General features: G+C 49.6%; 1 protein-coding gene across 9 annotated transcripts in view; it reads left to right on the top strand.

The window, feature by feature from the left end:
- The window catches only part of SCMH1 (Scm polycomb group protein homolog 1), a 59,927-nt gene that overhangs the window by 5,879 nt on the left and 27,403 nt on the right, over nt 1-26,645 (top strand). For 2 of the 9 annotated variants that reach the window (XM_035345486.1, XM_035345487.1), the window contains exons 1-7: nt 8,453-8,830; nt 11,431-11,515; nt 14,244-14,312; nt 19,625-19,695; nt 20,258-20,492; nt 23,725-23,813; nt 24,765-25,008. In XM_035345486.1, coding sequence (XP_035201377.1) covers nt 11,491-11,515; nt 14,244-14,312; nt 19,625-19,695; nt 20,258-20,492; nt 23,725-23,813; nt 24,765-25,008 — 733 coding nt within the window. In that variant the 5' untranslated portion in view covers nt 8,453-8,830; nt 11,431-11,490. Of the gene's footprint in view, nt 1-1,587; nt 1,591-8,438; nt 8,831-11,430; nt 11,516-14,243; nt 14,313-19,624; nt 19,696-20,257; nt 20,493-23,724; nt 23,814-24,764; nt 25,009-26,645 lie in introns of those variants that run through there. The other 7 variants (XM_035345482.1, XM_035345484.1, XM_035345483.1 and 4 more) reach the window with 7 other exon arrangements.

Raw genomic sequence — 26,645 nt, 5'->3', positions numbered from 1 at the left:
CCTGGTCCTGACTCCCGCGCTGTGTTGGCCATGACTTGCAGACCGTCATCGGCACTGGTGTCAGCGGGAAAGCAGTGCTTGAGGTGAAAAATGTTTTATTGGAATTGTGCATCATGAATTCCCCAGCTGTCTCTTACTTCTATAGAAAAATGCACATCTCAAACACCATATGAAGTTTTTTGTTAGTAATACATTTCATAAAAGCCAACAGGATGGCATTAAAAGTTGCATTACTTCAAGACGTGATACAGAGATGCTGCTGATAAAACTTGCTGAGAAGGAAAGAGCACGATATTGTTATCTGTCCCAGGGCTGGTTTTTGTCTCTTTGCCTGTGGTTGAGCATTTTATGAAATACGCATTTGCTATAGAAGTTCATGATCTGCAGCTAATTTCCTATTGCTTTCCATGCTAAGATGGGTGTTTGCAGTATCTTCAAGGCATTATCATAACTTCTTCATTTCATTTGTTGATAAAATCATTTCAATGCATTTCAGGGAGAGGTCTACGATTGCAATAGGCTGTGATTTATTCAGAAAGGGAGGAAAAGGGATGAGGCATCCAGGATGAGAATTTCTGCCTTGCAAATTGTGACTGGGATGGCCTGGGCGTCCGCTCGCTCTGCAGCTCCAGGGACATGGTGAGAGCTCGGTGCCAGTGGCCTTTCTGTGGCAGGGGTGGCCGCCTGCTCTGTGCCAACAGCTAGCCCTGAACTGCCCGGCACTGCTGTAGAGCAGCTAATGCAGCACGTGCTCTCTGCCACCAGGGTTGCTGTTAATTTAGTCGTAGTGGTTCTTACCAGTTCGGAAACGGTGTAATGCTTGGCTCCTGCGTTGTTCCCTGGAGGACAGAGTTCGCAGTGTCCTTCAGGTTCTTGGTGTCCTGCTCTGTGTTTCTGTTCTTGTGCGCAGGTAACTCAGCGTTCTGTCCTGTAGCAGGGTGTCTCTGTAGGTCATGTCGCGTGCAGTTGACATGGTCCAACCCCGAGGTTGGTGACTGATGGCTGGTAGGTGCCAGCTCCAGCCGGGTAGGTCCCACCTCACTGCCCGCCTGCAGCCCATCTCTCTCCGAAGGGCAATAAGCCACGGCAGGTGAGCAGTTCTGCTGCCTTGTCCCATGTCCCCGGGGGTGAGTGCCATGCCGGCAGTCCAGCAGTCCCTGACAGGGTTTTGGGCTGCCAGTGTGGTGCCGCGTGTCCCCAGCATGGCAGGAGCCTGGCGGCCGATGCCGGGGTCGCAGATCGCCAGTGCTCGGCGGTGCAGCAGGGACGGGCTCTGCTCTGGCATTGCCCAAGCCCCCGCAGCGTACGGCTGGGCCGTCCTGCTATTGTTCGGGGATTACAGCGAGGCTGAGGGACGGCTTTGTTGTCTTGGCTCGCTTTCCATTACTCTGAGCTTCGCTCTCATCTTGTGTGCTGCTGGCACGATTTCTGTTTGTGTATGGGGCCGCGTATGCTCACTGCTATCCACTGCACCTCACCAGAGGACTCGGTCTGGGTCTGTTCAGTTATTTCATATTGTTGTCAGCTGGAAAATCTGTAAATGCCCTGTGATATTTTATGGCTTTATAAGCTGTACAAAATGTCCAGCAGGTAGTTTAATGTCTAGCAGATACACTCCGTAAGAGTGCGTTTTTTTCATTAGCTGTTTGGCAGACTCTGAACATACTTTCAGAGCTGCAGGATGGACTTTTGGTTGCTTGTGGTCATGATTTTTTTTTTTACATTGGCGTCTACCGTATGTACATGTTATTGCCAAAACAAGAGATTTAATGGTGTCTTGTACAGAGGACAGTGGAAGGCCTTGCAATATACTTTTTGTTTTCCAAACTCTCGGCAGTTCAGGAATGTAGCAACTTTTCCTTTACATAATCAAAAGCAATCTGTTCAGGGTTTCTTGCAGGAACCGGCTAGTGAATTTCCCTCTCTGGGAGTAATTCTCTGGGGATAACATTTCTCTGTACTGCTAGATTGCTCTTTCTTTTCTTATTAAAATTTGCAAAAGTTTTGATGAGGATTTGTTAGAATTCCTTTATTTCCAGATGTTGCAGCTTGTAGAGGATATTTCACCTATTTCAGTAGATTTACAGTTTTGACTCCTGGGATTTTCCTCCTTCAGTCACAGATGAGACCGGAGTTATACACAGGATAAAAATAGAAAGCAGTAATTAATACACATCCTCAGTGAGCCTGGCTCTTCTGGTCTCTCTTGACATGTTGCACTGCTGCAATTTCCTCTCCTTTCCCTACGAAATAGATGAATTAATCTCTCTCTACACAAGCGAGAAATAAAACAAAGAGGCTCGCTTCCTGCCCTGGCACACCGCTGCCTCGGGTCGCAGAGGGTTTCTTTGAGCTCCCTGCGCTCCACGGCCCCACTGCTGGGCAGGGGGAGCGGTGGCACGGCCTCGGCCTCTCCCTCTGTCCGCTGCCTGTCCGTCCGTCTGTCCAGGGCTGGCCGACCCGCGCTGACTCCCTTCTGCAGGGGCACACCTGCATCTGTGCAGTGGTGCTCCATACCGTGAGGATGCAGGAAGGTTTTTCTCTCGCCTTTTGCAGGCAGGGCTGGGCAGTTGGAGCTCGTTCAGTCCTGCTGCCCCTTCGCACAGAAGGATTAGGGCTGCAGGCGTTCGGGGGAAGAGCTGGGCTCTACATCTTGCTCTGCAGCTTGGTGGGGAGACCTTGGGGCATTTCTGAGCCCCAGGGAACGGTGCTGCCTGGGGCTGGGTGAGGGATGAGAGCACCTGAGAGGCTGCTGTGGTGCCGAGCCATGCTGACGGGTATGGGTTTTCAGCCTGTGCATTTTCCCAAGGGTTATTGCTAAGCACTCAATTTAACTATTAGGATCAGTTACAGAAGTAAAGCAGAAGACAGGAAAAGGCAGCTCTAGGTTTATGTAAGCATTGTCTTCCCCCATGCCTGCAGTACTTCAGCTCCCTAGAGAGAGCACTGGTTTTGCCCCTTGCCAACAGGGCTGGTTGGCTCTCGTCTGCTCCCTGAGCTCCTGTTTCCCTCTCTGCAGTTTCGGTGGAAACACCTGGCCCTGTGTACCTGGCCCTGGGGAGCGTCTTCCTCTGGGCCGGAGTACTTGGAAGGTGATGTGGGGATTGGGTAATTTCCTTCCCCTCTCCTTCCAAGGCTCTCCTCACTTCCACTTCTGTTGTCCCCCCCTAATTATCATCCTTTTTTTTTTTTTTTTTTTAATTCCCCCTCAAGCTTCCTTTTCCTGCTTACTGTTTCCTGAGAACATTATGCTGAGACTTTATCAAACTTGCATTATGAGAATTAGTCAATGCAAAATCTTCTTCCAAGAATTTTTGCATCCAGCTTGCGGTATCATTGCACAATCAGTGGTGACGCTTCCAGCAGAGACATGACTGGAAGTCACACCTTTCTGCTTGCTAGGGGCATGGGCATATATTGTTTCTATGGAGCTAAGGTACATTCATTTCATTAATTAGTATTACAAATCATGGATGCATTTATCCACCTGATCCTTTCTTCCTGTTTCTCCCATCCCATAAGGAGCTTAGTTTTTAAGCAAGATATGACTGAGGATAGATAAAGTATAAGGCTAATTATCAGGGTTTTGTAGAGTGTATATATAATGGGTGATGGACGTAGGCTTATGAAGAGAGTGCGTGGTGGGGCACGTTTCTGCTGCTGCCTGCATCCTGAGCATAATGCCCTCTGGAAAAGCTGCCACAATTCGCTACAGGACAGGCTGCTTGAGCCTGGTGAGAGAAGTTTGTGCCTGTGTTACAGCCAGATGACAGTGATACGGAAACACTGCACTTCTTTTTTACGTGCTCCTGTTTAAAGTCTTTAAATAAGACTTGGAAGCATCCTGTTGTATGCTTTTGTAGGGGGTGACTTTGTGATGGTCATGGGCAGAATCCCATCTGAAGGTCTTCTGTAAGCCATCTGCTTTCATTACTAGCTTTTGGATTTGGCACACAGCTCAGTGCAGATTAAAATAGCCACATCACTGCAAAACTTTCTGTACTTTGTTCGGCCCTTGTGCCTGCGCCGCAGAGCGTGTCGGTGTGTGCCCTGCTCTGCTCCGCTCCCAGGTGGGGCTCCCTGCCTGCAGGGTGTCGGGACATGGCCGTAACACGCCCAGGGTCGGGGACAGCAGAGCACACACACCTGATAACTTCTCGTCTGCTTTGAGGTGACCCCAAGGGTTGTGCTGGCTGTGCTGGCACGCTGCTCAAGGCAGCTTCCGCTGCTGTCGCCCAGCCAGCGCTCTGAGGGGTAGATGACTGACTTGGGGCTGTGTGAGTCCTACTGACACCAAATAATTATAGCCCAGATGGCTCTGTGGCAGAAACATTAGCCTAGGGCACGCAGATTCAATTCCCTGCTTTGGCACGTTGTTCCCGTGCAGCACGGTCTAAGTCCCTCGGTGCTCTGTGTAAAAGGGGCCCTGCCGCTCCAAGAGCCTGCCCTTGTGATGGCCTCTGTGGCAGCGCGTCTGGGAGAGATGCTGCAGGAATGGTGGTGGCGGGGTTCAGAAATCTCCGCTTAACACCAAGAAACAGACCTCCAGTTTTTCCAAAGCCCCTTAGAAAGATTTATACTGAGCCACGGTCTCGATGGCCTTGCTGACGGCTGTGCCTGCAGCCTTCCTCATCCAAGGAGGAACAACGGCGAGGCAGGGGCTGAAAGCCAGCAGCAGGACCAGCAACGAAGGCATCTTCTGGAGTAACTCAGGAGCATGATGAAGCTTCGTTAACCCAGCTGTAATGAGAGGGATTGGTTCTGTATGATTAGCCTAAGTCTGCTCCATACAGGCGTCTTTGTGGTGGGCCGTTCCCGGCCTCCTCAGCCCAGGGCTTCGCTGCAGGCCTCGGGCCGCGCTGCTTGACCTTGCCGGGCCTAGAGGGGGGCTTAGATCTTGCACCATTTTGTTGTGTTTGTTTTCTGTAAGAAGCAAAGCAAAACCCAGCTTAAAACAAAAGAGTTCTGATTTTTCTAGGTTTAATGTGTGCATTTCTTAGAGCGGTCAGATCCTGCACCCGTTCTCAGGAGGAGTTGAAGGGCCAGGTTTCTCACTCCCATTTCCATAGGAATGGCAGACACGCAGCAGGCCAGCTTTAACTCCCAGCTCATCAGCAGAAAAGTGTGTGAGAAGATTAAACGTGTTTTATAGGGGCTTCCTGTTAGCAGTCTCAAGCCAGACTTTCTAAACTGGCTGGGTTTTTGTGGTGGTGGTGGTGGTGGTTGGTTGGTTTTGTTTGTCTGTGTAAGGTCTTTTCTCTCTCTGCTGCGCAGCCTGGATATCCTGTTCCTGGAGCGTACAGAAAGTGTAGATTTTATTGCAACCTTTTGAAACTTCATGGAGAGCAAGGTCTGTTCACAGTGGCACAAGGCAAGATGTTTCTATTTTGAGCCAAGGCCCACATTGTTGGGTCTTTTTTTGAGAGAGAGAGAGAGAAACAACATTATTGGAATCCTGCAAGGTTTTATTTCATTTCCTCCAGTCCTGAGAGGTGGTAACTCCTGCAGCCTCCCTCGTGGCGGTGAGTGATTCCTTCCAGCGGTCTCTGGCTTTCACCCCCATCCTGAGCTGTTGGCTTTCCCTTGAACTCGCCTCAGCAGTGTCTGATGATCTAGCTGTACCCATCTTCTCTCCCCTCCAACCTGAAGGTGTTCAGGAGGAAGTCATAAAGTTGATATTTTCATTGTAGAGACATGGCCTATCCAGATTTTTTTACATGTTCTTTTCTCTCTTAAAATGTGTTCTTCCCTGAGACTTGGCTCGGGGCTAGAGAAGTGTATTGCTTGTGATCACATCTTCGAGACACCTCCATATCTTAACATCTTTCACAAGAATGTGTTTCTGAAGAGCCAGTCGTGAGGTCTGGAGTTTATCAGTCCACTTCTTACATGGTAGAAAGATAAAATTGGTTCCAGAGAGAGAGAGAGATGTTGGAAATGACACAAAATCCTCCTGGAAGAAAGAGAAGTAATGGTTTGCAGCCATCGGGTATTTCAGATCACACGAAGGGATCAGTGCTCCAGATGGAAATACTGACATTCATTGTTACCGTGTTTCTTTGAAAAATTTCCTAGCATGAAGCATAAGGACCCTTGAGACCTAACAAGGGGAGATACTCCCAGAGGTACTGTCGCTCCATCAGTCTGCGCTCACTGCTGCCAAAAGGCAGCTTTGCACAGACAAGAAGAAATAAAACTCCAGGCTTGTCCAGGAGGACAATAACAAGGAGGTGGAAGGAATAAATCTAGTGGTTGAGATAAATTCTGGCTCACCTCTTCAAAATTTGCAGATATTCCCTCCTGAGAGCCTTCCTTCCTGGTCCAGCACAAGCATGTGCGTGTTGGTGCATTTTGGCACCCATTACTGACTGTTGCTAGCTCCTCAGAGGCTGGTGTTCATGCGCTGGGAGCTGTGTGCTCCTCGACGGTTTTAGACCAGCAGAACTTGTGGTGTCTGCAGGTCAGGCAGAAACCTGAGGAGCTAAGTCTGGTGGGAAATCAGAAGAGGGAAGAAGTGCTCCAGATCACATGCTCTCGTTTTCCAAGGAGGCTGGAAGTGCTTTTCTCCACTTAGAAATTAAAACTGGTTTAAGGAAAAAAAAGAAAAGTGACGGTAACAGAGCAGGCTGGTGTGGTTATATACGTGGTTGTACATGTTTGCTGATCAGCTCTCTGTGCCTGGTTTCCTGGCTAGGCATGGAGGAATCTGGCCGCGGTGTGCCCGCGGGGCAGCTGGGCTGGAGCAGGAACCGGTGCCGCGGGGAGCACTGCCCTGGCACCACCGTGGGAGCTCATCAGTGGTAGCCCCTTGCTGTGGGCACGTAGATAATGTTTGGTGGAAGGATTCCCCTGCAGAACAACTCAGTGGAGGCAGAGGTTGTGAGGAGGGGGGTTTTACCAGCTGGGCCCGTTGTGGTGCTCAAGAGCCATGCTTTTGGCGGGTGGGATCAGAGACTGCAGGCATTTTGCATTATGAGAAGCCCTCAGGACTCTCGTGGCTGTCCCATGGGATCTCCAAGAAGCGTCATTCTCACAGTCCTCTGGCAATATGCAGAGTTTTCTTTTCTTCGTGATCCCAAGCTGTGGGGTATGTATCCACCCTACTAAAACCATTTTTCAGCTTCACTGTTGGTAGTTTTCTTCCTCTTCTCTCTGAAAACATCTTGCCTGCTGGCAACTGCATTGTCCAGAGAGGTCTGAAGCTTGGCACGCTGTCAACAAGCCTTCAGTTACCCATTCAATCAAACATGGTAGCGACTTGGCCTCCATCCCTAGGCTCACCATAATCTTCCTCATATAATAGGAAGTCCAAACAACCCTAGGAAATAATTCAGATGCAAGGGGTGCGTTTAGTGGAATAAAGAAGTGCCTAGAAGAGACACTGAGAATCTCAGCTGTAACTCCTTTCATAATTACGCACTCTAAAGGAGCAGGGGCTTTGTAGATAAAGAGATTACATGCATCTTATGAGGTCTGTATAGCTGCGACAGTACCTTCCATCCACATTTTTTCCATCCACATTTTTTCACTTCTTGTTTTACTGACATCGCAATTGCAACATTTAGTGCAAGAATATCACAGAGCAGGCTGCCCATAGCCCTTGAGGTCCCTTCCAATCTGGCACAGGTAAATTGAATCATTCTCCCCTTAGGGATGATCAGATTTTTTGGTAAGAGCAGTGGCTGGGAGAGCGGGACTTAATTAGATTAAGGAGCTGTTCAACAATGCTTAGGATGAGGACCGCGCGGCATGTGTGCTGAGCGAGCGACAGCCTGAACCAGCGCCCTGGGATATCCTTCCCAGCTTCCTAGCTTCTGCCTTCATTTTTACACAACTTTCTGCAACACTGACATAGAGGAGAACAGGAAAAAGAAAAGTAAAATACACCCGAAGTGTAAATCTTGATGCAACCAATTCCGGGGGCAGCGGGAAGGTGGCAGAGCTGCGCCTGGTGTGCTGCCTGTGGCTAGGTGTCGGCAGCCAGGTGGGAAGGCACGGGCGCAGCTTCTCCTTGCGAAGCGCAGCAGGTAATGCAGTTGTGTGCTGGGCAGGATTTGGCTGGTCAGCTTTGGAGTGAAGCGTGAGTACCAACGGCCTGCGCAGTCCAGACTTTAACATAGTTAGAAACGCTGTTTTGCTTTGAATGTCTGTGCCCTTTTTTAATGTTACTGATTTCCTTGTCTTGATAACGTCCTCCACGAGGAAGTTGCATGTCTGTTAGTTTCCAATAAACAACAATTCCTTCTCCCGGGTATATACTTGTTATTTTTTTATAGATTATAGATTTGCCCTGCTGCAATGTGGAATGGGTAATTTGGAGTCCCTAATTCACTACTTTCATGCCGTTCATTATTTTATATGCCTCTCTGGAGGTCTCTCTCCTTTTTATTACTAATCAGGTCTAGTCTTTTAAATCCTTCTTTGTGTGATAGTTTCATTTTACAAAAGCTGAACTAGTTTATATCAACTCAGTTGATGTGATCTTACCGATATCAAAGGTGTTTAACAGCTGCAGTCCCGTGTACTCGTTGCAAACTGAACTTAAATTGTGTCAAGCTCTACGCTGCTTTGCTATGGCAAGTGGGAATGCTTGTTGCAGCTGTCTTTAAATTTAAATTTGGATGTCTTTAAATGAATTAAATATGAACATGAATAATGCAGCTGGTAACCTAGCCTTTCTGCAATTAAATGCAAACTTTTTCATTTTGTCTCTATGCTTCCAGGTTTTGATATGCTGCAGTATTTGTACTGACTTTGCTGTCTGGTAGGAATGATGGGGAACTAGAGCTCATGACAGTTCAGTGGAGCTGTTGGCACTTTTGATATCTTGGTGAGTGGAGGTTGTTTGGAACTGTGAAAAAGGCTCTTTATCTACTACCAAAGACAGTAAATAAGTTGGTCTACTAAAGTTTTAAGGTAGCATCCCATTTAAACGAGTTTGTATCTTGATCTGTCCTTTCAGGGTGTGAATTCTGGAAACCAGCACCACATAAAACTGTGATCTGTGCTTGCAAGATTACCTTGATAGCCACAAATATGAGAAATACAGGTTTTGACAGTGAAGGGAGTTTCAATTCTGGTACACGTTTTTGTAGAAGTGGCAGGGTCTGGAGACGAAGCATTACAGCACGTGCTGCGCTGTGTAAATCTCAGCTGCTTCCCCTGATTCAAAAGTGAGATTGTCCCCGCAGTGACATTGACCCAGCCAACAGGTTCTCCTCAGGTGTCTGTTTTGTCTAAAGCTTTTAAGGAAGCTCCTAGCTGTGTGAATAGCCAAGTTTTCCCCTTTGGAGACTGAGCTGTAGTTTCTGCTGTGTATTACTGTAGGATTTTCTCAAATTTCTCAATTTCTCAATTCCCGAACGGTGTAAAAGCCCACGTACATCCATACCACGTTTCGCCCTGCCCTGTCCTGCCCATTAACTTGCCCATTCTGACATTCACTTCTGTCTCAGCTGAAGTCTGTCTTCTTCACGGGGTGTTTCAGACTGGCTGAAGTCTGTGGGGTGATTCCACCTGTCACCTGACTAGATATCGGCGAAATAAGGCCATAGCCTATGTCAGGTTGGAAGGAACTTCGGGATTTTGCCTGGTCCAAGCCCCAACTCAACATTTACATCTCATTCTCTTCCATGACGTGAGATCTTACTAGGAAGCTACGTGCGGTGTTGGCTGAGGGTCTCGGCAGTTGTCTTTGTGCTTTCCAAACAGTCGGGTCTCTCTCCTTTCTGTCTGAGCAAGGACCAAGTGTGGAGGTATTTCGTCTTGCCTGCTGAGCTTTGGTGTTCCACACGTGGTGTCTGAGCATCTTGTACACACTCGGGAATTTCTCCTGCAAGTGTTCTGCAGGGAAGGGTTACACATCCCTGCTGGGTAGGGCTCTGAAGTACTGAGGCTGAGGCAGCTTTTTGAAAGCCGTCTGAGTGTCGCAGAACGGGTGGTCCCGTGCCAAGCGGGTGAGATTTATGGGCAGCATTAGGTGCTGCAGAAAGTCCAGGTCCGCAGGAGCCGAGCAGACATCGTTGGTGCAGAGCCAGAGATGGGGAACGCTTGTCTGCTGCCTTTATGTAACACCTCGCGCCCTGGGGTTTGTGGCTGGAGGACTTTTCCTGCCGTGACTGCTAGCTTTTAATAAAAATGACAGACGAAAATTATGAAAAGAAGCATTAAATGTTGTAAATAAGCTTTCACATGTTGGTTGCTTTCAGGCATTAAAAGGGAAAGAAACTTTACTCTTTTCATAAGTATGCACAAACACCCACGCTATTTATGAGAGAGGCAATAAGAGACTACTGTGTACCTTTTGCTTTAGATTAAAAGTCAACTATTCACTTTTTTTTTCACCTTTAGTCTTATTTCAGAGTTTTGCTCAATGTTGCCAGCACCACACCTAAAGACTGTAGCTTGCAACATTTGTATAGAAAGCTAAGCACTTCATTTCTCTTAGATGTGGAAAAAGGCCGTTTTTCAGAACCAGAACTTGGAGTCTGTCTGGATCTGTAAATAGCCCCGTAAGCAGGAAACAGCGCAGCGTCCTGGTACGGCTTCCTCTTACATCCTCCAGCCTGACTGCCCCACTGTGAGCAAAATGGAATTATATTGACACAATTCATCTTCAATTAGTTAGCGTAGTGTCAAAACACGCTTTTACTAGCTTTCCTAAGGGCTTGTTTGTGGCTTAGCCATTCATTTAGATATTTTCTGGTGAGGTTTGCCGGGGCTGAGGCTTGCTGCGATTGGGAGGCGCTGCCCTGTGCAGCGGCTGTGCAGGAGCTGTGGCCTCCACGCGTGTCCAGAGCAGACCTAACAGCTCCCATCTCCAGTAACACTTGCTTTTAACAAGAATGCAAATGCTTTTTCTTGGTGGGGACAGTCTGGCCAGTTTTCCTCCAATCATGAAAAAAATACAATGCAACTTGGACACTCGTTGCAGTGGTAATAGCTAAAATATTTCCTGGGTCATTGTCCAATTTCTCATCCTTATTACCCAGAACTGCTGTGAGCAATTTGAATTGCAAGTGGCGAGCTGGGGATTGTGGTGCTGCTTTGCCAGAGTTAATGTTATGTTTCCATGTGTTTTCTTTCATAAATTCCAGCTTCGCCTCCCTTTGTTAGTGAGCAAGAGCAGCCCCCCCCCTTCCATGTGCACACTCGGGACCTGCTGTATAGTTAGCACAGAGACTGGCATATGCTCTTCTTGCTTATTTATGCTGCTCCCACTGCCATAAATTTGAAGTTCTCCACATATTGGAGAAAGGCTTTTAGTTTCAGTGGGCTTGAAATGAATTGTCTGTATTCAGTAGGAGGTGTTTGTGCAACCTGGGGTGAAAGAGCATCTATTTTCTCCCCGCTGTGTAATTAGTTAATGTTGCAGATGATTGTATGCTCCAGAAATGGGGAATTTTCTCATGTTTATTTCTTTTGTCCTAGACATCTTCAGTTATCTAAAATCAAGCCAGTCCCAGGATAAGGACAGCAGCAGGGGATATAATGCGGAAACCAGGCCCTCAAAAAGGTGAGCGGTGATGCTTGGCATAGACAAAGGCCTGTTAGCGAGCTGCTCAGACCAGAGGATGGAGCACAGCAGACCAGGAGGCCAGCCTCGGGAGGGTGGGGGATGTGCCGGTTGTAGGTGCAAACAAAGCTCTGACAAGGGAGCGTGCAGGGAATGATTCTATCAGTTCCCCACCGGGAGCCAGCGTGGCTGTGGCAGACCCCAGGATGCCCGGGCTGGCCCCCGGGGTCCCTGCAGCGGTGGAGCCCACCCGGCAGCCCCACCAGCCTCTTCCTTCCTTGTCTTCCTGCAGCAGTGGTTGGGGAGCGGAGGGTTGGGCGCCGGGGGAGCCCTGGTGTCCCTGCGCACCCCTGCAGCTCTGGGGCACGATGGCAAGCGGGACGCTGCTCGCGGAGCTGCTGCACGCACCATCTGCTCGTGCTCCCAGCGTGAGGCAAACTGCTGCTCTGCTGGCACAAGCCTCCCCCTTCTAATGAGGCATGAAACCAAAGACCAGCCTACCTCGTGGAGATGAAATTCATTACAGGCACTTACCTCTCGCGGCCTCAGTCTCGTCCCCTCGCCCGCAGCTGCGGCGAGGCGCTCAGGACAGCCACGCGCCCGCTCCCCGCGTCCCGCTCCCCCAGATGAGAAGGGCCATGTCAAGCAGGCTGCCTGCAGCTGAGCCGCCTGGACCTCGTGCTTAAAAAATAATATTGATTTCCTTTAGTGTTGTTCCATACATGTGCATTTGACGGGAGTGATCTCATCACATGCGCTTCAGAGTGTGGGGGAAGGGAGCGCAGCAGAGGAGGGCGCATCCTCCGCAGTCCTTTGTTCACATCTGCACGCACACAAGGCTTATTGCAGGAGATTTCTATGCTCAATTTCTCTCCTTCCTTTATTTTTTTTAAACGTCTCCTTTGCTACTCTGGTGGTTCATCTTACAGAAGCATTATCCTCTTCCTAACGCTGCTTGTCCTTTAATGAAGTGAAAATAAATGAAGGAAAGCGGGGAATGGGGAGAGCGTGCTGCGAGGCAGCTGGAGGGCTTGGCAATAAAAGAGGCAGGTTGATTAGTCAGCAGCACGGCCGCGGACCTGGCTGCCTGAATTTAGCCCGCACGCAGCTCGTCCTCTCTGCCTCGTGGCGCAGGGTGCCAGGCAGCGTGACCTGTGCTGCGAGCGCTCTGCCGTGTGCTGCAGGAGCAACACCTGCATTGTGTGCAGGTGGGTCGCCGTCCTACTTACCTGCTTCTCCAGCAAGGCATTGAACTTCTGCTTTTTTTTATTTGCCTCCAGAAATTCTTGTGCTTTTCCCCTTTTTCTGCTTTTGCAGCCTGCTTAATGAGGATTTTGCATGGTAAAGGTTAATAATAAAACCTAACTTCACCTGCAGAACATGGCAATAGGCAGCCCTGGGCACACAGAGGCTGCTACAGAGCTATCCTGAGCGGAGCGTTCCGCATCCTGGAGGCTGTTCTGTTTGTTGCCTGTATACCTTGTGTCCTTTTTCCTTGTTCTCATCAGGAGATAAGCAGGGTACTGTCTTGCAAGGGAGTGCAGTTATAGGAAGGGTTTCCTTCCAGCTCTTTCATTCATTTGCCTCTCTCTGAGGAGACGCCGGCTGGCCCACTTCTAATGGTGCTGTGGCCTTACTCCTTATGGCCCTCTTGTTCCTTTAAGCAAAGAAATCTATATTAAGTCTTCCTGTGCATTCTACTGAAAAGAACATGTCATGAAGAGAAGACTGCTAAAATAATGGTCCAAAAGCAATTTTAAACACCTTAAGATTTTCCACTTAGCAGCAGCTCATGGCCTGCCTCTCTCAGCTGCTTCTCCGACATTTCAAAACTTTTCCTGTGCTTTTTCTGTTTTCTTTTTTGTTCCTTTCACAAGTAGTTGCTTTTCATGGGGACAAATTTTGTAGAGCACTACCAAATTCATTCTCACTCAGGGCAGGCTGTCATGGCACGCTGCTCTGGCATCCCTCTGCCTGGCTGAGGCCTGCTAGAAGGGACGAGCATCACCCGTTTCTGGCTGAATCTGTCTTCCAGCGCAGTCTCGAGAACTCCTTTTGCCCCAGGCTGTCGTGATAAAGACAGCTCTGATGAGATGTCCATCAGAGCCAGGGCTACGTTGCTGCCCTGGCCTGTGAGGAGGACGCCGTGGAGCGCGATGCTGTCCCCGTCGGGGCACTGTGCGGACGCTGGGAGAGGTGCTGATGAGCTCCAGCAACGGAGAGCACCAAGGCTTTCACTCCCTGTGCGTCTTTGTGCACTCGTGGCTGGCCGCAGTAACCCAGAGGCGATGAGCGAGCTGCAATTCAGGCTCCCCTTTGGGGCGCAAGGATGCATGCCAGTCGTTTTTAGTGACTCTGGCTTTTGTTTCTCTTGAGCCTTGATAGCTCTTCATGTACTTTAAATGATGAAGATCCATCAGTTTGCTGTTTTTTACCTTTTAGCTTGCCATGGAAGAAGAATATTGGTTGGTGAGGACTAGGCAGAGGCTGCAGTGCAGAGGCCTGGTGTCAGGTCTTCTGAGCTGTGTGGAGGAAGGAGATTTGGACAAAATCTCCCTGCTCTGGACATAACTTGTGTTACCTGGGTTTGTGTCAGCAAGAACAGGGAGGTCATTTCTCTCCTTTGAGGTGACCCATGCCTGCAAAGCAGGTGATGTGAGCTGCTGATGTTGAAGAGAGCATTAGCTGGCTTCCCTCACTGACATGAATGCTTTATTTCTTGTCTCAGCCATAGACTGGAAAGATGGTAAAAAGCACAAGTACAGCCGCCCGTCAGAGTCTCCCTCCCAGTACCAAGGTAAGACAGCATGCTTCCCTTTCCCTTCCTTTTCTTTCTGAAAGCTCATGGAGTCGGCTTGGATCTGGGAAACTACAGCATGCCAAGTTAGTTTACAGATTAAAAACTGCTTTTGGGCAGTCCTCGTGTTTAACTCTGACTACAGTCAGCAATTGCTGAGAGTATGTCAGGGCAAGCACTCGGCTAAGGCAGCTCATTCTGAAATCAGGCAGGATCGAATAGCTGTTTCTTCCTGCCTGGCCGTGCATGCCAAAGGGGTGGCTCTGCCACGTTTTTACACGTGTCCAGGAGGTAGAGAGCATCTTACTTCTGCATGAGCTTCTCTTGGCATTCGCGGCAGCGGCTGATGCCTGCGGACAGGAGCCCAGCGAGGCAGCCTGGCACAGAGGCAGCGGTGTGTCCCTTCGGGCAGGGCCAATGTGCTCCTGTGCAGGGCACCTGCAGGTTGTTCAGGAAACTGCCAGCTCCTGCTGTCTGCTGGTAGGGATGCAGGTCACTTCCAGTTTCATGGAGCATATGCAAGGCTTGTATTTTACTTGTATTTCTCTTAGGAAGGTGATGTCCGTGTTTCCCACCAGGTACAGAGCAACAAGAAGCTAAATGGTTACCTGAGCTGAACCGCTTCTAACGGGAAGCATGTGTTTGCCTTCGTGAAGGCACTCCTGTGTTTCTTAGAGCCCCTGTGAGGACCAGAGTGGTTGCAGTGCCTTGGTGCTTGGCTGTCCCAGGCCCTGATTCAGGGTGTTGGCTGTGGGTCATTGTCAGCCCCCACCGTTCTCCTTTGGGGCATCTGACCTGTCCTTACCTCCCCTTGTACTGAAGTCCCGCAGATCACAGTTGGGGAAGGCCCTTCCCCAAGGGGAGGCAGTTCTTTAACATCTCAGATAAAGTCCTGGGTCCTGTGTCACCCCACGCAGAGCTCCAGGTTACACTACAGGGTGCTGTCACAGCTCCCACGTGCTCTGCATAGTGTCCCAGCAGGGCTTTGGGTGCCGCACTGCTTTTTTCCCTTTTGCTGCACTGTTTGCAGATGCCATTGGGCTGGCTGCTGTTCAGAGGCAAGTGCAACCTGAGATGGAGCTTTCTGTGAAATTTGGGGGTGTGCGTTCCCATCAACACTCAGGCTAACCGTGCACACCAGTCTCCACACCTCACTGCATCTCAGGGCTTCAGAGCTAAGGAGGAACTACTGCAGACGTGCTTCTGTGTGTGGGCACATGGCATAACAGCAGAGATCAGACATCAGCCCCCTTCAAGAAACTCTGATCAGAGAATCACCGCCTGCATGGAGCCTGGCTGCACGGCAAGGGGTGTGAAACTGCAGCAGCTCTCTGGCACGAAGCATGCCGCCGTCTAGGCTGCAGGGACTTCTGCTCAAAGCTGAAACTGGATGGGAACACCTCTGAGAAGCAGCGAAGCAGACAACGTGCTGGTGTTTGAAAGCTATTAGTTTTGGCTCACACGTTCTTGCATTTCTCGTGAGTAAGGCAGTGAGTAAGCAGAATCATGTTATCAGTTGTAGCTGTTACTGATGGAAACCGCGCGGCCGGACTGCCAGCAGAGCAGAGTGCCTGGAAAGTAAAGCAGGTAGGAGGTGCAGGAGCTGTGCCATCGCACTGGGAGAGCTGCCCTCGGAAAGCTGCACGCTGTTGTCGGGGACAGCCACTGTCACCTTTGGATCTGCGAGCACAGCCGACGCTCTGCTGCTTTTTGTTCTGAGTTGGCTCCGACTGTGCTGCTTTCATGTGCTGCCTTGATGCTAGTTAGCAGACACACATATGGGCTGCAGACCCTAATGGGATGCCTTGATCTGGGTAGGGCACGCTCTCCTTCACAGATGTGACCTGGAACACACATGTATCATTGCAGTGGGACTGATGACCCCTTGGGAGCTGAAATGCTAATGGAGCCCAAACCAGACTCGGTTAAAGATACAAACAGAAACTACATCTTCATTTAAATTCTGGGCAACAGATCAACATTAAATGCAACATGATGAGAATACAAACACGAGGGTGCAGAACTGCATTGTCCACAACTACTGTAGTTTGACCCCTTGGGTGTGTGGAGTGTTTTGTTTGTAGTAAATATTTTTAAATGTTAAGACATCAGAGCCCCGGTCTGATCTCTGCCTGGAAGTAAGAGCTTTCTTTGGCGTTAGCATGCAGTAAGGCACTTTCCAAAGGCAAGCAAAAGTGACAGGCAGTTGTCCTTAATAGGCATTTCCACAGCCGACTTACAGGGAGCCATACAGGTTTGTAATCCTTGGCTTTTGTTTAGCTCACGGCTGTAATTACAGCAATGTGGTGTTTCTCATTAAGCGTCCTTCTCTTGTTTCTGCCTGAAAAGAAGATTTGATGTATGTTTTGCAGAGGAACACGGTCTGGCCAAACAAATGATCCATCCAGTCTGTAGGGGTATGGTGTGCTCTGCAAGGGGGTGGCAAAAGGGGAGGCAGAGACCAGGGGAAACAGAGGGTGATTGTTGGACCAGCAGGGCATCTTGCAGATGATGCTGGAAGCTGGCAGCAAGCAGGGAAGCAAGCGTTCCCCTTTGCTTTTCGGGGCAAGAGAGGATGTCAGTCCCTGCAGACAGTTCTGTCCTTGGCACCCCTGCCCTGTCACCAGAATGAAGCGCTGGTTTTGCATGAAGCAAAGCCACTCTCTGGGAGCTGGAGAAAAGCCACCAGTGTTTTTTGACCAACACTCAGAACATACTCTGCAGTGCTGTCTGCCCAGGCCAAATAAGAAGTCAAAAACACCCTGTCCCTCGCAGTGAGACACCTGATGTATTGATGTGTGTCAGGGCTCATCCTCTGCTCCCTGGTTAAAGAAGCTTGAAGAATCTCCTCCTTTTCTGTTTTACTGTCAGCTCTCCTATGTTGTAAAAGCCCAACTTCTGCTGTGTTATGCCATTTTCCTCTTCCTGCATTGTTAGGTTGAAGTTGATCATATTTGGTTATGTTTTAAAGCACTTTGAAATTCCCAGTTGAGAAGCATTGTATCATGAGCTAAACATTTTTCCTGAAATCATTTAAAACCCTTCCAGCACTCTGTGAAGGGAGCTGTGCTGAGGCAGAGGTGGTGCCCTCTAAGCTCAGTATGCGTTTTCTGTCCTGTTTTAGGAGTAATCCTGGAGCAGACATGCAGTCTCTAATTGTGATCGTTGTGCTGTTTTTACGGAAAGAAATTACCAGTTGTAAGCAGAGCAGGAGGGCAGGTTTCACTCTGCTGTACATCCTCTGTTATTTCGTTGGGGTTCAGGGTCTGCTGCTCCTCCTTCTCTTTGCAAAAGGAGTCATCAGAAACGTGAGCCGTTGGTAGCTGCAGTTCTGTGTGTGTCTTCATACGGCGGCTGAGTCCCAACAGGCTCTCGAATTAATCTCAAATAAGTTCCATGTCCAAACACTATTTTTAGAGGCACACAGCTGTCTCAGAAATTTACTGCTCCTGCAGGAATTTTACAGCATTGATCCCGACTGCAGTGTGAGCTGTTGCAGAGAGCAAATGGCCTCACTTGGTTCGGAGTAAGTGAAAAGTGGAAGGATTAAAACCAGAACCAGTTTTAATAGCGAGGGATTGAAACCAGCTGAGGGGAGGATGAGCTGTATTTTTTTTTTTCTAAATAAAATTGTCAAAAGCAGCTGATGCTTTTTAAGAGGCTTGCTAAGGCCCTGAGGCTTGCACTCCTCATCCTGGTGTGATCACCGGGTGCTCCATGGACACGGGCTCCGAAGGGCCAGGCTGGTCTGAGACAAGCCCAGGTCAGGAACCAAACTCAAGGATGGAGAGCAGCACAGTGCTTCATGGCAGAACTGCTGGGCTTGGCGTGGAGTCCTCCGTCTGGGGTTGCTGTGGCTGTATACTTAATACACATTATTCATGCAGAGTTTCATTAAGTTAAAAGTCATATCTTCAATTAAGCCCAAAAAAAGCCTGTTTGGGAGAGCACCGTTGCAGTGAAACTTCATCTCTGCGTTCACCCCTGTGTGAGCCTGCTGGCCGAACGGGAACACGTGCCAGCAGATGGGACGGAGAGCTGCTGTCAGTCTGTAACAGCAATGCATTCAGCCACTGTGGCAGCAAAACTGTATTTTTTCTGTTCTTTACCACTGTATTAGAAGAGTGCTAGTTATCAGCATGGAGGTGGCAAGAAAGCGCTGTTTCTTTTACTTGTTTGAAGCCGGTGGATTATCGTGCCCCTAAGGCTTCTGTGCACGCGAGGCAGAACTGAAGCAATGTGTGCTGACCCCGGTGCCTGGATTTTCAGAGGTGTGGTGTGCTCTGCAGTAGCTGAAATGGCTCTTAATGTAGCTTTTGTTTTGAAAACAGACTGATTAAAAACTTGACATGAATAGGGGAAGCGGTAGCCACTCTTTAATTGTGCTGCCACCAATGCTCTTGAAATGACTTGAAAACAGCGGTCTCCCGGGAGCCGTTCGGATGAATACAAGCTAATGTCATGCTAGAAGGATCCTTTCCCAGCTGCTCAGCTTAAATGGCAGAAGTCATGATTTGCTTGGATCATGGGAGCTTTTAATTCCTCATTTAATAACAGGTTTCCCTGGATGCCATATTGCTTCCACCGTCACTGCTGTACGTGAGCAGCGGTGCAGGCGGGATAAAAGCAACGCTCGGGGGAAGGGGCTTTGCTGTTGGATGGGGGCTGCTCTGCTCCGTAAATCCCTGTCCTGGGAAACCCTGCTTCCATCCTGCCCAAGCCGTGGATTTCGTGCCCGCATCAGGGAATCAATCAATAAACTGACCTGCCCGCTAATTATTTCTGTAGGTGGGCTGGTACCTGCTGGGAGCTGCTGGTTGGCAGGGCAGGCTGTGGGCGTACTGCACGGGAGAACCACAAAGTTGGCACCTTGCAAGGTGTCTGTTGGTCTGGGTTGCTTTTAGCTCTTTGCCCGTAGTGACTGTGCTTAATCCCCAGGCAGAGCAGTGTTTAATGAGTGATTCTTAGGGGGCAGTTGTCTAGCGGACTCCACGGATTCCCATCTGTGCTGGGTGTTTTATGTGAAGATGCGGGCTGTTTCCCTTGCTTTCTGAGACCCTCCGTCAGCAGCACGGAGGCAGCACGGTGCCGGAGGCAGCGCCATGCTTTGTTCTGCCTGTCAGCTGCAGTTGTAAATCTTCTGTGGTCACAAACATCAGAGGATCATGGTGAAAACATGTTGCCTGTGAGCACCTCCTCTGTGAGAAGTGGAGAACTGCTGGCTCTGGGACTCCAGCCATCTCTCCCATCTCTCTTCTGAGCTTTTTGTTCATCAGATCCTATTTGAATCCCCCCCCTTTTTTTTTCCTTAGGTCACTTCACCTGGGAGAAATACCTGAAAGAGACATGTGCCATCCCAGCTCCTGCCCATTGCTTCAAGCAGGTAAGAGGATGAATGAAAACAAGAAATCCAAGGGAGGTGGGTCATTTGCAACCCAGGAGTTCTGTGCCTGGGGTGGCCCCTTCTTTGGCAAGGAAGATGCTTAAGGATAACAGTGCCTTAATAGAAATCACAGTGTGCTGAAGCAGAGATGAAAAGGATATGTTTAGGCACTGCAAATGTTAACATAGCACAGAAGATTGAAGTCTCAGATCTGAATGGGTGGGGACACAAGAACAATTTTTTCTCTGCTGAGCACAGGCCCTTGGAGAAAATGTTTTGAGTAGGCTGTGATACAGGTTCTGTTGGATCCCGTCCAGCCAGATTTCCTGCAGAATTCACCAGTTCTGTAGGAATGGAATAGCAGCCCCCTGGGCATCGGGTACAGAGGTGGTTGTGTTGAATACAGGGGATACAGGAGAGAACTGGCATGGCGCTCATCAGTCACAGCAGAGGGGCAGCAGCACAGAGGAGTATCTGCTCTCAGTGCTTCAGCTTTTGGACTGAGGTGGTACCTGTATTGGAAATCCTGGCTCTAACTGGGTCCCGGTTCTTCTCTTTGCAGTCATACACGCCACCTGCAAACGAATTCAAGATCAGCATGAAACTAGAAGCCCAGGACCCCAGGAACACCACATCCACTTGCATTGCCACGGTGGTGGGTCTGACAGGCGCTCGCCTCCGCCTGCGTCTCGATGGCAGCGATAACAAGAATGACTTCTGGCGGCTGGTGGACTCTGCTGAAATCCAGCCCATAGGAAACTGTGAGAAGAATGGGGGGATGCTGCAGCCTCCACTGGGTGAGCTGAAGTTCAGCTATCCTACATCATCTGTGGGGGGAAAACCTTTTTTTATTTTTCAACATTTCTGTGCCTGGGACAGAGACCCACATACTGCCCATGCCTACCACAGTGATGTAGACCAGCCCAGTTAGCTTGGGTTGTTAATCAGATGTATTCCACACCAGGTTTGTGTTTCCACATGCACATTATGTCATGGATGGGGAGATGCGTTGGAGTGTAGATGAAAGTGCTCTTGGCACTTAGATGAGCTGATAGCTCGCTTGCAAGTGAGCAGCTTGCAGCTTCAGCATGGGCTTAGCACGTGCTGACTGTGCTCTCATGCCTTCTGAAGCTCTCCCTGTTGTACCCCAAAGGAAAAGCACGTTTTCCAGCCGTTTGTGTGAAAGAGTCTGAGAGACACTTAAATTTCCCAGAGGACACAGAAGCAAAGGAGGAGCCTCCAGAAGTTCTCATCACACAGGGGTGTGTGCAGGAGCAGTGAAGGCAGAGCTACTGATGACCTTTCCTGAGTGATTGCCAGCACATGAACAAGATATATCCAGGCTGTTTGTTTTTTTTTCTGGGAGACACCCCACAGTCACAGGGGCAGTGTTGGCACACAGCTCTAGCCAAGGCCTGATTACAGGCTGTTGCCTGTTGCTGTTGCAATTGCTGTCATGTCAAAGCTGTGTTTAACACAAACCAGCTGCCGTCCAGCAGCACGTCCCCAGCACCTCCCCTCAGAGCAGAGCACTGTACTGACATCCGGGTAGAGGTGCTTTGCTGGGGAACTCTAAATCTTGATGTAGAGAATAACCTAGAGAGCAATTAGGGCTGAGCCATCTACTGTATCACTGCTAGTCCTGACACCGTGATTTCAAAAGCATTTAAATTTTCATTCTTGCTGTCTAAGTGTATTTGTGCCCAGGTGCCTTAGAAGCAATAGCAGGTTAGCTGGAGACCATCAGATGGGAAAACATGATGTCTGAAAAGGCTGCTAGGGATTTTAAGTCCTGTATAGAATGAAGGGACAGTTGCAATATTTTATCTGTTTGTTCATTTAATTTTACTCAGCTACAGCTTTATAAATAACCCACATAGTTGAATAGTTCTGCCAGTGTCATCTCCAGTTAAACACACATCTTTTTTTTTTTTCTTTTTTTTTTTTGACAACGCTGAATAACGAGCTGATTTGGTGGTTCTTTCCTGATTAAGCAGCAGGGTTAACCTGCTTTTGCATTCTGCTGCCAATTATTGTGGAAGTGTCTTCATAAAACACTTTCTGAACTAGCACACCCCCAGATAATATCAGGCTGATCTATAGCGATGGGAGAAACCTTCAATAGAATACCTTGAGTTAGAAGTATTTTTATTTTTTTTCTGGAGCATCATTTGTGAGCTTTGGTGGAAGTAGAGTATAAATTGCAAGGGGACACTTGGGACTGACCTTTCTGAAGGAAAAAACATCAGTGAGTGCATGTTTTGCCACGTCACTCCAGACAATGCCGTGTGTATGCAAGTTGCATTACACTCTTTCCCTTCATATTTGCTACAGACAGAACCTGCTGCAGCTATTAACATTAAAGCTGCTGTTTTTCATGTCACCGTCATGCATGCTACTGTCCGTTTTCAGATGTCTCTTTGAAACCCTGGTTCCAGGGTGTCACTCACACCTCTGGTGCGGGCTGCCCAACAAACCCAGGTGCCTGCCCTCCCTGGCGGGTGGGTTCCTCCTGTGCCTTTTTTGAGTTTTGCCAGCAGATGGCAATAAATGTAATCAAGTCGCAGAACAAAACTGATTTCTGACCGTGCCAGAGGAGCAGGTTAGGTTAGTACTCAGTGGAAGAAGTCTGTGTCCAGCTCTGTTCTGTGTCACCTGCTTTACCCTGGTCCAGCATGAACACCAGTAACAAGTAGCTAGCAATGCAGTTGTCCTTTCTGCCTGCAGAGTACAAGATCCCAGAAAACAAGGTGAGGAACTTGTATTCCTTGTGGTGTCTTCTGTGTGCATACGTAAGCTGCTGCTCTTCTTCTGTACATGGATAATTCAGATTACCCCAAAGGTAATAGTAACTCTATTACCCAAAGGTCATTTTTGCCCCCCGGGAGCTTAGCTCTCTCAACCAGAGTGGTTTTTATTGAGCTGGTCGTGTTCTGGTGTTTGGGCTCTTGCAAAACTTTGCCACATTTATCACTGTGGGATGCTTTCCATGTAGGTCCAGTCCCAGTGTTACCTTCAAAATACCACAAATGCAGAAAGTGCAATGCCATGTTCAGCTGAACAGCGGAAACTGCCAGTGCAGGAAGGTACAGCCTTCATCTAGCAAAGATCGCGTTGTGTGATACCTGGAGATATCTTTGTGCTCATACTTTCCAGGTCTGTGTTTTCTGCACATTCAGGTATCTCCTCGTCATCTTCAGTGGGACGCTACCTGCACAGGGCTCCTGCATGTCAGATTCTGCCATGGTTTTCATCATTTGCTTCTGCTTTCTCTCCAATCTTTTTTTTGTGTGTGTGTGCTTTTTCAAACAAGACAGCGTGTTAGGCTCTGGCACCTCGGATTAATACCACAAGCCTTTCTAGAGAGCAGGTCTTATAACAACAAAGGGTGTAGAAAGAGCAGAGCTGACCAGTGGACACAGAGGTGTTGTGCAGTTGTGTTCAGTACCATTGACTCAGAGCATGAGAATTTGCTTTTTTCTTCCCATATGCCTCTTCCTGTTACTTCTCCACTTCTTTCACAGAAGGTATCGAGCCAAAAGTTGCCATCCTTTCTGTTTGGTTAAATGGTTAAGTCTGTTTCCCAGCCAAGTCACAGCCTCTTTATTTCTTCAGGTCAGCTCGCTGGCAGCTCACTCCCGAAAGGTGGAGGGGGCCACCCAGAAGCTGAGCTTCCCTCCTGAGGCAGGCATTGCATAGCCTGAGCACTTGCTGATTCACGTCTCCCCTGTAGCAGGATCACCGAAGCTGCCAGCACCAGTGCTGCACATAATGCCTGTATGGTCAATGTACAGACTTGTTATGATAAGTGAAAATTGCAGTCAAACATCCATTTCCAGATGTTTCTTTTCAACAGCATAATGTTTTGCATTTGGAGTATCTGGAAAAGGTCAAGCCTGACTCCTGCTTTCAGAGGGTGGTGTGGGATCACAACATGTGCCCGCTGCAAAGCTCCCATCAGGACAGGCGTGTGTGGCCGGATCCGGTGACCTCCCAGCCTTACATCCTCCTCTTCTCCCTTCTCCGCAGGCTTCCGGCTGAATGCCTCCTCTTGGCCCATGTTCCTTCTGAAGACTCTGAATGGAGCAGAGATGGCTCCTGTCCGGATTTTTCACAAGGTACCTTACTGTTTGTGAAGACATCCTTCTGGCGTGCCCCCTGTACTGCAGAGCACCAGAATCACAGCCGGTTTCTCCTGTGAGGTCCACTGGTCCCAGAGGAGCTGAAGACGGCCCAGCGCTGCCACATGCTCCTTCCCTAGGGACACGTCTGTGCCCTCCGCTGCTGCATCGAGCAGGGGTCAGGGTGCAGACCGTGGTCTACTGGGAAGGTGGGCTGCAACGCTGGGGCTTAGATGTGCTTGTTTTCAGCTGGGCAGCGGGTGCTTCTCCAATTCTATATATAAGTCAGCACCTCTCCCTGTACCAGAGCTTGCAAGGAATGCAGCTACCTTGTGTTGCTTGTGAAGCAACAGTGCAAGTATGATTTCTGTTTGTATTCTCGTCCCCTTAGTGAAGGGAGAGGGACAGAGGCCAGGCTGGGAGGCGTGTGCCATCATATGGGGTGGTTGGCGTGGTTTTACTGTATCTCGTTGTAAAAGACCAGGCAGAGTGAGCCCCAGATAAGGATGGCTGACGGGCTTCTCATATATCTAGCAAAGCTGAAGGTGGGGAAAGAATGATGAAAATAGACTGTCACATCTCAGCTTTTCCTGCTCTGGTTGGGATACAAAGTGAGAGTATCCTGCAGAGGCTCTTTTCTTCGGAGCTTTGTTTTCTGTCATGCATGACAGAGTTGTCACAGGGTGCAGTGTTAATGTAGCGCTGTCTGGATTTGGTCCAACAGCCTGGTGATGATAGAGCAGTCAGTAACGGACTTTGTTGTCTCGTGAATGAAAAGGCACATGGCTGCATAGCTAGGCCAACTCGTGCACATCTAATTGGGGTTCAGATCTGTCCGACTAGCTCCCTTCTCCATCTGCTTGTGGAGGTGAGTGCTGATGGAGAAGGCAGCCCTGGTCTGGGGAGGCGCTGGCACTTGCTGAGAATATTTTCAACTTCTCCTTGTAGGAACCACCATCTCCATCCCAAAACTTCTTCAAGACAGGTATGAAGCTGGAGGCAGTGGACAGGAAGAACCCTCACTTCATCTGCCCGGCCACCATTGGGGAGGTGAGAGGTTCTGAGGTCCTCATAACATTTGATGGCTGGAGAGGTGCCTTCGATTACTGGTGCCGATATGATTCCCGGGACATCTTTCCCGTAGGCTGGTGCTCGCTGACTGGAGATAATCTGCAGCCTCCTGGAACAAAAGGTAAGGTCCATGTTGTTGTTTTGCTGTCTTCCTCATCCACTCAGCTCTCAAAGGGCAGCAAAACAGGCAGAAGCTAGCAGCAAGGACATCTGGGTGCTATCTCAGGCTTTCTTACCGCTGTTTCATGTGTGGTGAAGGTACAGATGACCATACCTGTTGGCAGTGTAACAGGCAGCCTGGCATCAAGGTGCTAGGCAGCAGCCATCTGGAAAGACGGGCAGCACGGTGGCTGTCTGGAGGGAAGGTGATGCTGTGTCATGTTGTTCTAGTCCTCTTCAGGAATTTCCTCAGTCTGTCCTGTGTCCCTAGGACACACAGAGACCTTTTCCCACGGGAACTGGGCTATTTGGAGATACAATAAGGATATAACGAGAGAATGAACTATCTTTAAGTAGCTGGACTGCGCCAGTTCGTACTTCTGACAGCGCTATCTTGCTGCGCCGTTTGTTGCAGTCTCTGCTGGAAAAAGCAGGTCTGAGTCAGGCAGTGCCTGCCGGGTTCCGACAGCTGTGGTGGTTGTTTAGGGATGGTCCTGGGGAGCTTTCTGCCTTGCTGTTGCCTGAACGCTGGCTGTTGAGAGTTTCAGCCATGCGTCTAGCTTACAAGTGTGAGAGTTATTTGGGAACACAGGAGCTGGCACTGTCCCTGTGCAGGTCCCTCTAGCATTTGCTGGCTGGCAACTCCAGCGCATGCCTGACAGTGAAATTAAAAGCAGGAGAGGAACCTCCCTGCCCAAGCTGAAGATTTACTTAGGAAAGGCATTTCTCTGATGAGACAGTTCCTCTTGAAAATCCAGCATTTGTGCTGGTCCATCAGGCTGGTGCTGTCCTGCGGCCCTGTGGTGGCGCCGGGCCTGTTGGTGCTGCAAAGCCGGCGTCCAGGCGCGTGGCCTGGGCTCGCCTCGTGTGGTGGCCTGGGGGCCATGCTGTGAGCTCCCCTCAGCCGGGGATGGTTTCTGTTAGGCTGGGAGCTGGGAGGCACTTATCGTGCTAAGGCTGCTGGTCTTGGATGCCCGCGTGCAGCCGTGGTGTTCCCAGCCTCTCCCTCACTCCTGACCTAGAGCCAGGGGCTCCTGCCTGGTGTCCCTGAGGTGCTCCTCAGGCATCGCACCGGGGACAGGGATGTGTTGGTTGTGGGTAGGAGCTTTTGTGCAGCTGGGGGTGGAGAGCTCTGCCTCACCCCTTCCTGTGCCAGGGGAGAGTGCCCAGGATCCCCCAGTCCTGGGGCAGCATGGCGGTGGCCGGGCGCTTGTTCCCCCTCACGCAGCATTCCCTTGTGTATTCGCTCGGCCTGCAGGGACCCCGTGGTTCCTGCTCATGTACTGAAACAGTGAGTGGAAGGCACACCTCCACGCTCCCAGCCACAACACTTGCTTGCAGGCAGATTTCTGCTCTCAGCAGCAGGGACTGGCAGAGGTTGTGTGAGCCATGCAAAAGTGCCGCAAAGCTGGGACCAGTGTTGGCTTTGTGGTATCTTACTTTCCTCTCTGTGGCAAGATTTTCCTAGATCCCCATCCTTTCCTGTCCCAAACTTTCCAATTTCTGCTCCGTGGGATTAAACCAAAAGAAGGGACTTCTGGGAACTTTCCTCCTCTTTCCCAATCTGAATTCCTCCCGTGTTCATTTTCCCCTCAGCCC

This window comes from Oxyura jamaicensis, chromosome 23, assembly GCF_011077185.1.
Source record: "Oxyura jamaicensis isolate SHBP4307 breed ruddy duck chromosome 23, BPBGC_Ojam_1.0, whole genome shotgun sequence".
NCBI classification, from domain to species: Eukaryota; Metazoa; Chordata; class Aves; order Anseriformes; family Anatidae; genus Oxyura; species Oxyura jamaicensis.
Note: the sequence above shows the minus strand (reverse complement) of the source record. Positions and strands in the feature narration are given on the sequence as shown.